Consider the following 13,093-nt stretch of genomic DNA (forward strand, 5'->3'; position numbering starts at 1 on the left):
CCGATTGCAAAATTCTACGCCGCTGCACTCGTATTTACAAGCTCTATTTAGTCTATAATTGCACGGCGTAGCCATGTTGAGCCTCGATTCCAATCATGCCAATACTTATTTATTTATTTATTTATTTATTTATTTATTTATTTATTTATTTATTTATTTATTTATTTATTTATTTATTTATTTATTTATTTATTTATTTATTTATTTATTTATTTATTTATTTATTTATTTATTTATTTATTTATTTATTTATTTATTTATTTATTTATTTATTTATTTATTTATTTATTTATTTATTTATTTATTTATTTATTTATTTATTTATTTATTTATTTATTTAAAATTGCCCCCCCCTTTCCTCCCCAATTCACCCAGGGCTCATAATTTATATTGCACACCCTGACCATGTTAGGTTTGTGAATTGGGTTACCAAATATTTGTCATGTGCAAAGGGCAGGATTTGTTGGCAAGCGGAGAGGGCGGGGACTGGGGAAAGGATTTTTATGGGCCCGGGTTTATGGACATGCCAGGGGAAGCAGTATTTTTGTCAGGCCATTTTTCAAATTTTTACATTAGGGACCGTTCACAAACACTTGTTAGGGAGCCTGATGCAAAATGGGAGGCCTTAAAAGTTTTGACCCTCCTACTGAGGGGGGCCCTGAAAAAATTGACCACAAATTTTTCCGGGAAAATTGAGTTTATATGCTTTTCTGATGATGGGGTTGACCCATAATTTTCATGTCAAAAAAAGAAAAGGGGTGGGCCCTGAAATTTTGAGACCTGAAAGGGGGGGGGCAAACAATTTTCGTGATAAAATTTTTTTTGCATCAGGCCCCTTAACAAGTGTTTGTGAACGGTAGGCCTATTATTTGAGGACTTTTTGTAATTCTATAATTTTCATTTATTCATTTTTATTATTTTGTTTTATTTATTTCATATATCCTAGGCCTATATTTAGGAGAGAGGGAGAGAGAGAGAAAGAGAGAGAGAGAGAGAGAGTGGCAGGAGAAAGAAGTGGAGGAAGAAAACGGCACAGAAATTGGACACAGTTGTTTGTCATATAGCAGGGTGAATCGGAATTGGGCGAACTGGTTCTTGGCCATGCGGACATAAGCAGGCGGTGGTGGAAGCGATATCGCAATTTTGACGTCGCAATATCATGAAATCTTCACAAACAATTCTAAATTTGTTATGTGGTGTCAAAGCAAAATTATCTTACTCTAAAACCGTTGGGGTACGACAATGTATCACACTGTACGTATGTTATTTTTCAATAAATGCTAACCGTGTATTTTGAATGGGGCTGTCAGCCTTGTATTTTCGCCAGCCTCGAACGTCACGTGTCGCTTGACCTATGCCGCCTGATGAGCGCGCTACGTCATTGGGATGCGAGTTGTCTGTATCATACGATACAACGTGTGTGTGTTGTGCTGGCTTGAATTCTCGAGGAAATAATATAAAATGGTCCGTATTTCCACATTTGTGATGAAAAAGTAAGTATTTAATTTTTGATTAGAATGTCATGCTAATCATGAATAACCATGTCCATTGTGCTGTGAACAGATTGAACGATAAAGCTAAAACAATTCATTTTGTTCATGTGTATTTCTGTCATGGCCCATAACTCGAGATATTGAAATCCGTGAAAATGACAGCATCAATGTGACAAAACGCACAGATATTTCATTTTTGGCGAATCCTAGTAAAATTAGCATACCACGTGTTGTTTAAGGAGGTATCATAGAAATAATGTGGCTGAGAATTCTGGCGATTATATCATACACAAAAACAATATTATTGATGCAAAATGACAATAAAGTGGTACCAGATTTCACTCAAATTTTGTCAATGCATAAGCTTATAAAATAAAATCCACACAAGCTGTATTTTCAATTGATAGCAACATTATTATGTTGACCTGTTTATAATCTGCAGCCAAATCGAGAGAGAAATCGTGACTTGTATAAATAAATTATGGCCTCTGTCACAAAAAAAAATCTTCATGCTCATTATACATGAACAAAATTGAAACACTTTCAAAGTACATTTGTGCATGAGCTAGATTAATAAATAATAATTAATAATAATGCTTAGAATGTTAGCTTTAGATGACCTATAATTTTTAGGCCTACGATGTTTACTTTCTGCAAAAAAAAAATGGTTTAGGTGGCTGCGTAACAGCCAATTTGAACCTGGAACCATCCAAATTCAGCGTAACCTTAAGCGGATTTACTCTACCCAACTGGGCAGTAACAACATCATTTTGGTGCAGACGGGACCCAGTAATGGCCGACTGAATTCTGACCATCACTTGGCTTGTTGGATTTGTCTATACTGAAGTTAAGAATAATTATTAAAAATTGTATTCTGTGTTTGTTGACCAATTTAAGATACAAATTATAGGTAGTTATGTTTGTGTGAACAAAACATGGCTTTCTTGTTGTTAAGCTGAAATAGAAGGTTGTTGATAAGAATATTATTGATATGTATGCATTTTTTAAACAGATCTGAGTAAGGCTTCATCATGCGTTTAGTGATCTTAGACGATTATGACAAAACTAGTGAATGGGCAGCCAAATATGTGAGGAATCGCATCTTAGGTTTCAAACCAGGTCCGAACAAATATTTTGTTCTAGGACTTACAACAGGTTTGTTCTGGATTTTCCATCATTTCAATTTGTTCATTTGTTTGTTCTCACTTGCTCGCTTATCACTCCTTTTTCCTTTCTCCTTCCCCCTCTCTCTTTTTACTCTCCCTTCATTGCATTCATGTTTTTTCTCTTCCCCTCTTCTACTAATTGAATATTAACCCCAACTCCCTTTCTGCTTTTTGCATAAGTGGAAGGAAAAAGGAAGGAAGAAAAGAAGAAGAAAGGAAAGAAGATGAAGAGTAAAGTTGTTTTCTCGATCTGTACAGGTTTTAAACAACCATTCCCTTGGGTGCTAACCAGCAGAACGGGAAAGTAAACCATGCATGTGACCAAAAATTACCGCAAAAAGTGGAAATTTTCTAATTTTGTGTTTTTTTCTGCCCCCTCCCCCAGATTTTGTCAAAACTACAGCACTTAGAAAGTCTTGACTTTTGCAGGGTTTAATGTACTAAATTACATTACAATCATGTAAAAAACAAGAATTATAAAAAATATTGAGGGTGTCCTCCTCGGAAAATGTTACCAATTTGTATTTATTGACTTTTAAAGGTCCTACTCCAAAGGGTATGTACAAGAAGCTGATTGAATTCTACAAAGAAGGTGTGCTGTCCTTCAAATATGTCAAGACATTTTCCATGGATGAATATGTCAGTAAGTTGGAACTTGAACATTTTTCGATTGAAATGATTTATGATTGAGTAATTTACGAACACATGTGACACTATTATCTGTTTTATTATTATTATTATTATTATTATTTACCATGTAATATGTTGTAATGGTTTGTGGAATTCCTGGATATGAGTAAATTAACTGCTGAATTTGGAAATTTCGGATGAAGGGAGATCGACCATGGCTGTGGGAGTTTATTTGTGGTGCTTACCTGATTGGATGGCTAATAATATATAGGCCTATTCATATTCTGCTCATTAGCTTCATTCTCATTATTTGGTATTCGATAAAGATCCAGAATTATGAAAGTTTTTGAAGGTAAAACATTAAACAAGGAATACAAATTGATCAAGGTTGTATCTTTATTTATCTTTGACCACGCCCACCACTAGAAAATAACTGTTGTCATCTGACAGGCAGAGGATGATTTAAAGAGGAAGCCTCATCAGAGCAGTTCTTCTGGGGTGAACCAAATCTGCCTGGTTACAAAATTAATCAGTGACGAAGTTATCTCTTAATTTGACAGGTGCTAATTGATGTTTTAATGTTATTGCATCAATTAGCACACCTGTCAAATTCAGAGATAACCTTGTCAATGATTAATTTGATAACCAGTCAGGTTTGGTTCACCCCAGAAGATTTGTTCTGGCGGGGCTTCCTCTTTAAGGAAGCCCCATCATGCACTGCGAAAGTGTTATCACTAGAGTTTCAACTACCACTTTACTTTTCAAATCCCATTGAACTCTGTGCAAAAGATGTTGTTTTAGAATTGTCATTGTGCGTGTGTCATTATTACTTGGTCTATTTCAGAACAGAAGTGATGTGTGTTTAAATGATAATACACACCTTCTGTAGATAACATAAAATGTGAAATCGACCAGCATCTTCACAGCCTTTTTTATGTAAATATAACTGAACAAATTCAAATTAAACCATGCACGTGCAGTAAGTCTATATGCAGTGGGCGAGTAGTGGTGTCATGTTCGCTCACACAGCTATGCTAACCACAAGTAACACAGTGGAATGTCGGGTAGTGCTAAAATCATCCTCTGTCTGACAGGCATGGATTATACTATGCACACACACTGCAGTAAAATACATGTACATGTATTATGTAGTTCTGTGGGTGGACACAGCTTTGAATCAATACCCAATTTTAAGCATCCCAAATTCAACCAATCTTGACTCACAGGACGTAAGGGTCGGTTCATAGTGCATATTCAAGGCGAATATTCGACTCGAATACGTTTTGGGCGCCAAAATATATGCGGCTTCAATATAAAACTATGAACCGGAGAAAGATATATTTCTACAATTTACAGCGTTGCCGACTGTTAACAAGTATTGCCCGTTGATCAAGGTAAGCAAAATTTAGAGAATTTCTTTAACGGTTAATAAAATCATAATAGGTAAACTCCATTGAACTACCGTAAAACCCCGTCTACAAGCATATAGTGTGCTTCTGATGAAAGCTACATTAATCCAGTCGCCATTATGGAGTTTGAGCAAATAAATTACGAATCCAAGCATATACAAACAAGTATTATTTTAAGACCGATCTATTGTATTGGTATATTAACGCTTGCTTCGAATTAATTAATTATTGTCATGATTTAATGTCTGTATAAATGGGTCTAAATAGGAGCAGTGGCGTAACCAGTGGGGGCCGGGGGTGCAAGCTGTCCCCCGGACACAACAAACCTGGAAGGAGGGTCAAAAATTGGGAAGGGAAACGGGGAAAGGGAGAAAAGAGGGAAGAAAAAGAGGAAGAGAAAGGGGAAGAAGAGAAAAGGGAAGGAGAAGAGAAAAAGGAATGAAAGAGGGAAGAAAAGGGGAAAGAAGAAAAGAAAAAGAGGGAAGAAAGGGGAAGGAGAAGAGAAAAGGGAAGGGACTCAAGGGGGGGAATCTTGCCCCCGGAAGGTCAGGTCTGGTTACGCCCCTGACCTGAATAGGAGTCAAAAAGATTTGCTTTTTGGGGCATTTATGACCTGCCAGTAACAGGCGCGGAGGTTGACCCATACCTTCTTGTAGGTTTCAACTGCAAAGCAAATCAAGAAATGAATGAGTCAAATGTAAATAAGTGAATAAATAAAAAAGAAATAAATATGTCAATAAATAAGTCAATAAATTCATAAATAATTAAATAAATAAATAAATAAATTCATTAATTAATAAATAAATAAATAAATAAATATATAAATAAATAAATAAATAAATAAATAAATAAATAAATAAATAAATAAATAAATAAATATATATATAAATATCATAAGATATGATTGAAGCGGCGACACAAATATGACAGCCCTCACAAGTGTTATATATGAGACCACCCACGGTGACCCACCAAATATATATCTGTCGAGTTCAACAAAATTCAACTCCCACAAATATATTTCCGGTGAACACTTTTTTCATTGGCTGATATCCACTTGAGATCGGTATCATCAAAGTAGTACTGCTCTCATTTCATGATTCATTGAGCAATCAATTTTGGCATTTGACCTAAATACGCGTCAAAAAGATAAAAAGTCTCGTTCGAACTTGTGTAGGCCTACATTGCTAGGGCGTAAGTGTGTTTTAATGCCTGATTCACAAATTATAGAAATAAACAAGAATTTATTTTAAAAGAACACGCAATGATAGGATACCAACGCTGTGGTTTTGGTTGTTCTGCATAGTTTATGAAGATATTCATTGCAAAGCGCTATATATCCATTCCAACATATTACTTATTTTGCCCTCTTAATTATTAATTATAATTATGAATTTGACTGATAACAACGCATTACATCTTTATTCCGCCCAACATAACATCGTTTATTGGGGCCAAAAACGTCAAGAATGGGTGAAACTCCATGGCAAACGCATTTTATATCAATAACCAATGATTTACCCCCCGACCCTCACACATCCTCTGCCAGGGGTAGATGCATATGGGGACCTAGAACTGGGGCCAAACATTATTTATGTAAAACCAGGGTGGAGGCATATAAATCTGAATTTGGACTTTTTTTCTGCATCAGTCGATTTAAATAGAGCTACGTTAATATGGAAACATTCACTTGTACATTTAGGTTATGTTTGTAAGCCTAAATATCATATTATTTGCATAAAACATTACTTACCATCACTACAGCATTGGAATGCTATTGCCTGCCAAGCATTTTCCTTTACTTTCATATCATATAAATATGGAGTACGCTTGTACCGCACTAATAAGGGACACACCACTAAATCAATGCGCCATTTGTGTAACCCTAATGAGTTCGGTAAAATACAGAAACTATTTGAGGTATTTTGGGCTGGTCTTTATAATTATATCGTATTAATTATTTAATTAATTAATTAATTATTTACATTGAAGATATGGATTTTTTTTCCCAAAACACCAAAAAAAATCTTTTTGGGAAAAAAATCATATCTTCAATATGAAAGGTCAAAATTGTCAATTGATCGTCGGCTTTTCATCCCACCTACATACACTATAAGTATAATGCGGACCTATTTTCTCAAATGCGACATTTTTGGTCGTCGGCTTTTCCTCCCAGCTACATTCACTTTAAGAAAATATCATTAGATTTATAATATTTACTTCGAGGACTGTTATATCAATATGTGAAAAATATCAATTTTTAATAATTTGTCATAAAATTTGTATTATATCGTGAAAATGAAAATTATTTGATATCAGAAAGACATTCTTCGTATTCATAATGTAATTCGATATGTCTGATGTGCTCTCATGTCCCACAAAAATACTGTCGAAACGCTAAAAACGCTCATTCCAGATCCCTTGATTTTCATTGGGGATTTTTGAAATCATCGTTCGTCGAACGATATTCAGGTGACCTCGAGCCTTTCATATAAATCAATAGTATCTCGCTATCAGTTGCGCGATATTTAATCCGATTCAACTCGGCGTGTCATCATATTTTATTCGTTGCCGTATATATTTTGACGTCACAAAAAGTATTCGAAGCCGAATATTCGCCTTCGAATATGCACTTTGAACCAGCCTTAACAGTTGAACATATCTTTCTTTACATCAAAACTTTGAATATTTTCCTGAGTTTGACAACTTCCAATCTATCCATGAGGCGAACTTTTTAACCGTAGTAAACATTTGATTCGTAGTTAACATTTGAATAGGGTTAGGGTTAGTCCGTAGTTAAAATTCAAATCGGGTTAGGGTTAGATTTAGGGTTAGGGTTTAAGTTTCTCTTATTCAAATGTTAACTACGGGAAAAAATATTGCACCCAGGAGACTATTCTGACAAGGTTTCCAAACAAAAACACAGTAAGTGTGACGGGTCCTAATAACGAAACCTTTACATACTAGTAGATTATCAACATGTAAAGAAAAAGAAAGAGAACTAGACTATGCCATAATCGAATTTTGATAAATAAAAATATGTATCAGTAATCATGATGAACACATTCCGTTGAACTCAAAATTATACCAAATGTTTGTTAAAATTAAAGTGTTCAATAGTAAAATGGTCATTAAGAGTTTATATAATTAGTGAAGGTAAAAGTAAAGTATACGTAGCCCTATGTTATTGAACGCAAAATACCTTGCATAATTATAATGGCTCACTTCAATACTGAACAATTTTGTTCACACAAAATGTTTGATGACGAAAAATCGATAATATGTTACATACAATATCTAGCAGAAATATATTATCGATTTTACGTCATCAAACATTCGTTAGAACTTAAACATTACTGGAAATAGAATGGCAATAGATTAAATAACGTATATATTGTACATACAATATTGTACGTGCAATAAAAAGTCTGTATACTGCTTTAAGTATTATTATTTTTTATTATTATGTGAATGCATTTGTAAGTGCTTTGTTGTTTAAGTGTCCATATTTTGATACAGGAGTTGGCAATGATGGTCACATAGCTTACAATGGACCAGGATCTAGCCTTGTGTCCAGATCACGAGTGACGACACGTATGCATCAGGATGTAATTGCTGCACAAGCTAGGTTCTTTGATGGAGATTTATCCAAAGTACCAACATTGGCACTTACGGTCGGTATGGGAACAGTCATGGATGCCAGAGAGGTGAGGACACTCAAATATAAAATGCATCTATGTGAAAGCTATAATGTACGATCTTTTTTAAATGAATTTGGTTAAGTTTTTCCAACCTTATTGGCATTTGTAATGATTACACATACCCAAAATCAAGCTTAATTGGAATCCGTCAAATTGTTGTTTGTAGGACAATGGAGCAATTTGTAAGGCCCCGTATCCATAGGCTGTTCCCTTGTGGCGTGTGCCCTTGTTCCGTGTTCACTTGTTCCCATGTGACCTGCCACACAGACAACGAACCTATGTTTTGCTTAGTGGCCGTATCCATAGGTTGTCTGTGTGGCAGGTCACATGGGAACAAGTGAACACGGAACAAAGGCACACGCCACAAGGGAACAGCCTATGGGTACGGGGCCTAAGTGGCCAAGATATTGAAGATATGAAGTGCACAGGTTTTCTTTCATTTTACAAAGACCATGAACATGTTTTTGAAGCATTTTTTTGATGTACTTAAAAATGGCTATGCTCAATTGAATTTTAAATTGGTCCTGTCAATTGTATTCCTCTAATGATATTGCTGAATGTGGCTTTTAATTGCCTTGATAATTGTTACTTTTGGTTTTGTCAAGATAAGATTCTAAAGTTCAGGATTTTTCTATTTTCTGTTTAAACTTTCATTACAAGCAGGTAATGATCATGGTGACCGGAGCCCACAAATCCCTTGCACTGCACAATGCAGTGGAGCAAGGGGTCAATCACATGTGGCCAGTATCAGCTTTCCAACAACACCCTCAAGCCATCATCATATGTGATGAGGATGCAACGCTTGAGTTGCGTGTGAAAACAGTCAAGTATTTCAAAGGTTTCATGCCTATTCACAACAAACTAGTGGCGGATTCAGAAGATTTCAGTGAGGTTTATTGACAGAAATATGACCAGGCCAGCCTCATCAAATTTTAGCATCATTGGACAGATGTTTCAAATGAACAATTATAATTCAAATCTCTATTGTCTTAAATGTATGCTGATGATTTGGTTCTCATGTCAAAGAGTGCGCTTGGTTTACAAAAAGCTCTCAATAATTTGAATGAATATTGTACAAAATGGAAGTTAAAAGTTAACATATCTGTATCTGTATCTGTATCTGTAGCAATACTGCTCAACGCTTCAGACGAACAGGAAATGGTTGTGCACATGCGGAATGCTATTTATTGTAGTTGCTTTAGGTGGTTGGTTGCTTGCTTCTTGAATTCTTTTGAGTCTTGTATCGTGGTGATGTGGTAGGGTAGTTTGTTCCAGTCTTGTACTGTCCTTGGCCAGAACGAGTACTTGTAGCAGTCCTTATTTGCTGTTATAATTTGATATGAGTTCTGATGAGAGTGCCTAGAAGGACATTGGACCGGCAGAAGGAGGTCGTCGACCGGTAGGGGCAGGAGACCCTCTCTAGCCTTGTGGAGGATGGTTAACCTATTGGCTGTTCTACGATCTTTAAGAGAACACCAATCCAGCTCCTTCAGCATGTTAGTGACACTACTAGTTCTTTTGCGGTCATTCATAACAAAGCGCGCTGCGCGACGCTGCACCATCTCAATTTTGTTACTTAGGTCCTTTTGGTGGGGTCCCACACTGAACTGGCATATTCAATGTGGGGACGTACAAGTGACATGTAGGCATTTTGTTTGATTTGTTTGGTGCAAGAGTATAAGTTCCTTCTAATAAATCCTAATTGTCTGTTTGCAGATGATGTGTTGCGGTTGATGTGATTTGACCATGAAAGATTGTTGGAAATCTCAACTCCTAGGTAGGGATGGCATTTTGTCTCTTCTAAAATGCTGTCTCCCAGTTTGTAATCAAACATTTTAGTGGAGCGATGCATGGGTGATCCTCATGACGAAACATTTTTGGATGTTGAAATGTAGTTGCCAATCATTCTGCCATTTGACAAGTGTGTTTAGGTCATCCTGGAGTTGAACATGGTCATGATTGTGAACTATTTGCCTATAGATAACACAATCATCGGCAAAGAGCCGATAGATAGATAAAACCAAAATTATGATCTTTAATAAAGGTCGTCGTGTTTTATCAAATTATTCTTTTACTTATGGTAATAAAATGATTAAACTTTGTGCCGAGTATAGCTATTTGGACATTATCTTTACTCTGTCAGATAAATTCACGAAGGCTATTAACCTTCTTTATGACAAGGCAAACAAAGCATTCTATAAAATTGGTGAAAATTTATATAATAGCTCTAGTAAGTGTAGTTTTAAGTTATTTCTTTCTCTTTTGAGACCAATTACTTGTTATGTTTGTGAAGTTTGGTCTCCATTTTTTATTAAAGAGTTAAAGAATGATAATTTTATTAATATATGTGATAAAGTTTGTGGTGAATCTCTTCATATTATTAACTTTGTAAGATGATATTGGGAGTTCATCGTAAAGCTTCTAATCATGCAGTTAGAGGCGAGTTAGGAAGTTATCCCTTATTATTTATGCTTAGTTTATCTGTAAAGTACTGGTGGAAATTGAATAATGATTGTATGTTAGGAAACTCATCTCTTGTTATTAAGGCACTCCTTAACCCTAACCCTCCTGTATACTACAAAATACTACTAGATATATGCGCTGTTCGTGCATGCATCCCACGTGGTGTGATGACGCAATCGCCCTAAGTGATATATAGGCACGCAGTTTCGCTGGCCAGCGAAGCCCAAGACCCGTGGCAAAGTGTCGCCGACCGATTGCTTGGCATGCGAGGGGTCTCGGGTTCGAATCCCACCCAGAGCAAACAACTTCTTTCCTTCTTTTCTCTCTTTATTCTTTCCTTCTTTCCCTTCCCGTCGCCAAAAAGCCCCTAGGCGGTTAGGGTTAATGATAGAAAGTTAAATAGTAATAACTACTTTACTTGGTCTAATGGTATAAGAAGTATTTGTACTTTGATTGGTAAAAGTGAGATATGGGAAAAACCTAATATTTAAAAAAAAGTCAACGGTTCTTGATATTGTCAATTCTGGTTTAAAAGTTATTTATGATTCTAATTGGTTTTCATATATATCTAACTCTAATTCCAAGCTTAGAACTTATTGTAAATATAAAACATCTTTTGAGCATGAAAATTATTTGCTCTTTTTTAATCGTGTTTTACGTTCAGCTTTTACCAAAATTCATATCAGTGCCCATTGTCTCATGATTGAAAAGGGTAGATATTCAATTTCTAAAACTCCTCCTGAAAATAGGATCTGTCAAGCATGTAATCTCTTGGAAGTTGAGGATGAATTTCACTTTCTTATGCTGTGTAAGCTTTATGATGAACTTCGGGAGGAACTTATTCAGAATATATCTGACTCTTTTCATAACTTTAATGAGTGCTAATGAATATGATATTGTTAAAGATGTTGTAAGTTTCATGTCTAAAGCTTATACAATTTATAGTAATGATATGTAAATCCATAACACACATTTGTGGTCTCGGGCCCACTCTGGTCAAACTGTTTGCTAGAAAGCAAAACATCTTTAGGACCGACGAACATTAGATCGACTCAAACTGGATGTGTTGGAGACTATCCATATCAATGGTGTTGTACGCATGTGTATTGGGTCTATTATTGTATTGTGAAACAAATTTCTTGCTCTCATTTTCTCATATTTATCGTGCATTTTATATTTGATTTTTCGTATTTCATGATTTGATAGACCTTTAAAAAATATTTTAGTGTACACAGTTAATTTTAATATGTATTGTATGTTTTTGTTCTTTGTATTTGACTACACCTTTATATTTGGTATTTGTCAACAAAAATCTGAATCTATCAAAATATTCAGAAGAGTCAGGAATATCTTTTCTGCTATATTGCCAAATTTGTAACCCACACATTTTTTTTTTGAACAAGTTCATTTGGATTGTTAGATTTCACTGTTAACATAGTTCGTTTTATGCAAATCCAAGAAAAATGAAGATGTTAAACTCACATTTTTAGTGACGTTTCACCACTACACTAGTGGTTTCTTCAGACTGGCAACCCATCACATCTGACTGCTTCCTTTTATAGGCAACAGGAACCTCTATAGAGGCGTGATGAGTTGGTCAAAGATGTTGTTGAGTGAGTAGGCCCCTCGTCCTTGTTTAGAGTGTCTTTTCCTTTTCGGCGTATCCAGATGGCTTCTTTCAGCCACCTAGTGGTCTTGTCAGCTTCTCTGTCGATGACTTTTGAGTCCTCCCAATTGATGGAATGATTGGTAGAGACAACGTGATCAGTGATAGCTGACTTGTGAATGTCTGTGATAGATGACGTGCGGCTGGCTCTTGTGTAGGGCTTCGTTTCAAATTTTTCCACCTCTTTTTGGTGTTCTTTGAGGCGAACGCTTTAATGGGCGACGGTTTCTCCGATGTAGGTCCCAGCACAATCTCCGCAGGGAATTTCATATATCGCCTCTGCTTTTTGTTGAGGGAGTAATTTGTCCTTAGGGTGAACAAGCATACTGCGGATGGTGCGGGGAGGTCGAACAAAAAAGTCAAACAAAATAGAGCCACTCCAAAAACAAAGACTACCTCAAAGAATAAAGATGACAGTGAAAAGTCTAAAGGTATGGTTGTAGTTCCCTATGTAGAGGGCTCACCGAGCGAATATCAAGAGTTTTTCAAAATAAAGCATGGCTTTTCTACCGCTATCACAGACATTCACAAGTCAGCTATCACTGATCACGTTGTCTCTACCAAT

General features: G+C 35.8%; 2 protein-coding genes across 3 annotated transcripts in view; one reads left to right on the top strand and one right to left on the bottom strand.

Annotated features, from left to right (window-relative positions):
• The window catches only part of LOC140161372 (glucosamine-6-phosphate deaminase 1-like), a 30,969-nt gene extending 21,625 nt beyond the window's left edge, over positions 1-9,344 (top strand). Inside the window, 6 exon segments of the mRNA XM_072184882.1 lie at positions 2,506-2,648; positions 3,201-3,366; positions 4,142-4,174; positions 5,249-5,290; positions 8,183-8,405; positions 9,063-9,344. Of these exon segments, the coding sequence (XP_072040983.1) occupies positions 2,525-2,648; positions 3,201-3,366; positions 4,142-4,174; positions 5,249-5,290; positions 8,183-8,405; positions 9,063-9,299 (825 nt within the window). The 5' untranslated portion in view covers positions 2,506-2,524 and the 3' untranslated portion in view covers positions 9,300-9,344.
• The window catches only part of LOC140161370 (protein arginine N-methyltransferase 9-like), a 55,240-nt gene that overhangs the window by 26,564 nt on the left and 15,583 nt on the right, over positions 1-13,093 (bottom strand). The window lies entirely within an intron of this gene.

This window comes from Amphiura filiformis, chromosome 9, assembly GCF_039555335.1.
Source record: "Amphiura filiformis chromosome 9, Afil_fr2py, whole genome shotgun sequence".
NCBI lineage: Eukaryota > Metazoa > Echinodermata > Ophiuroidea > Amphilepidida > Amphiuridae > Amphiura > Amphiura filiformis.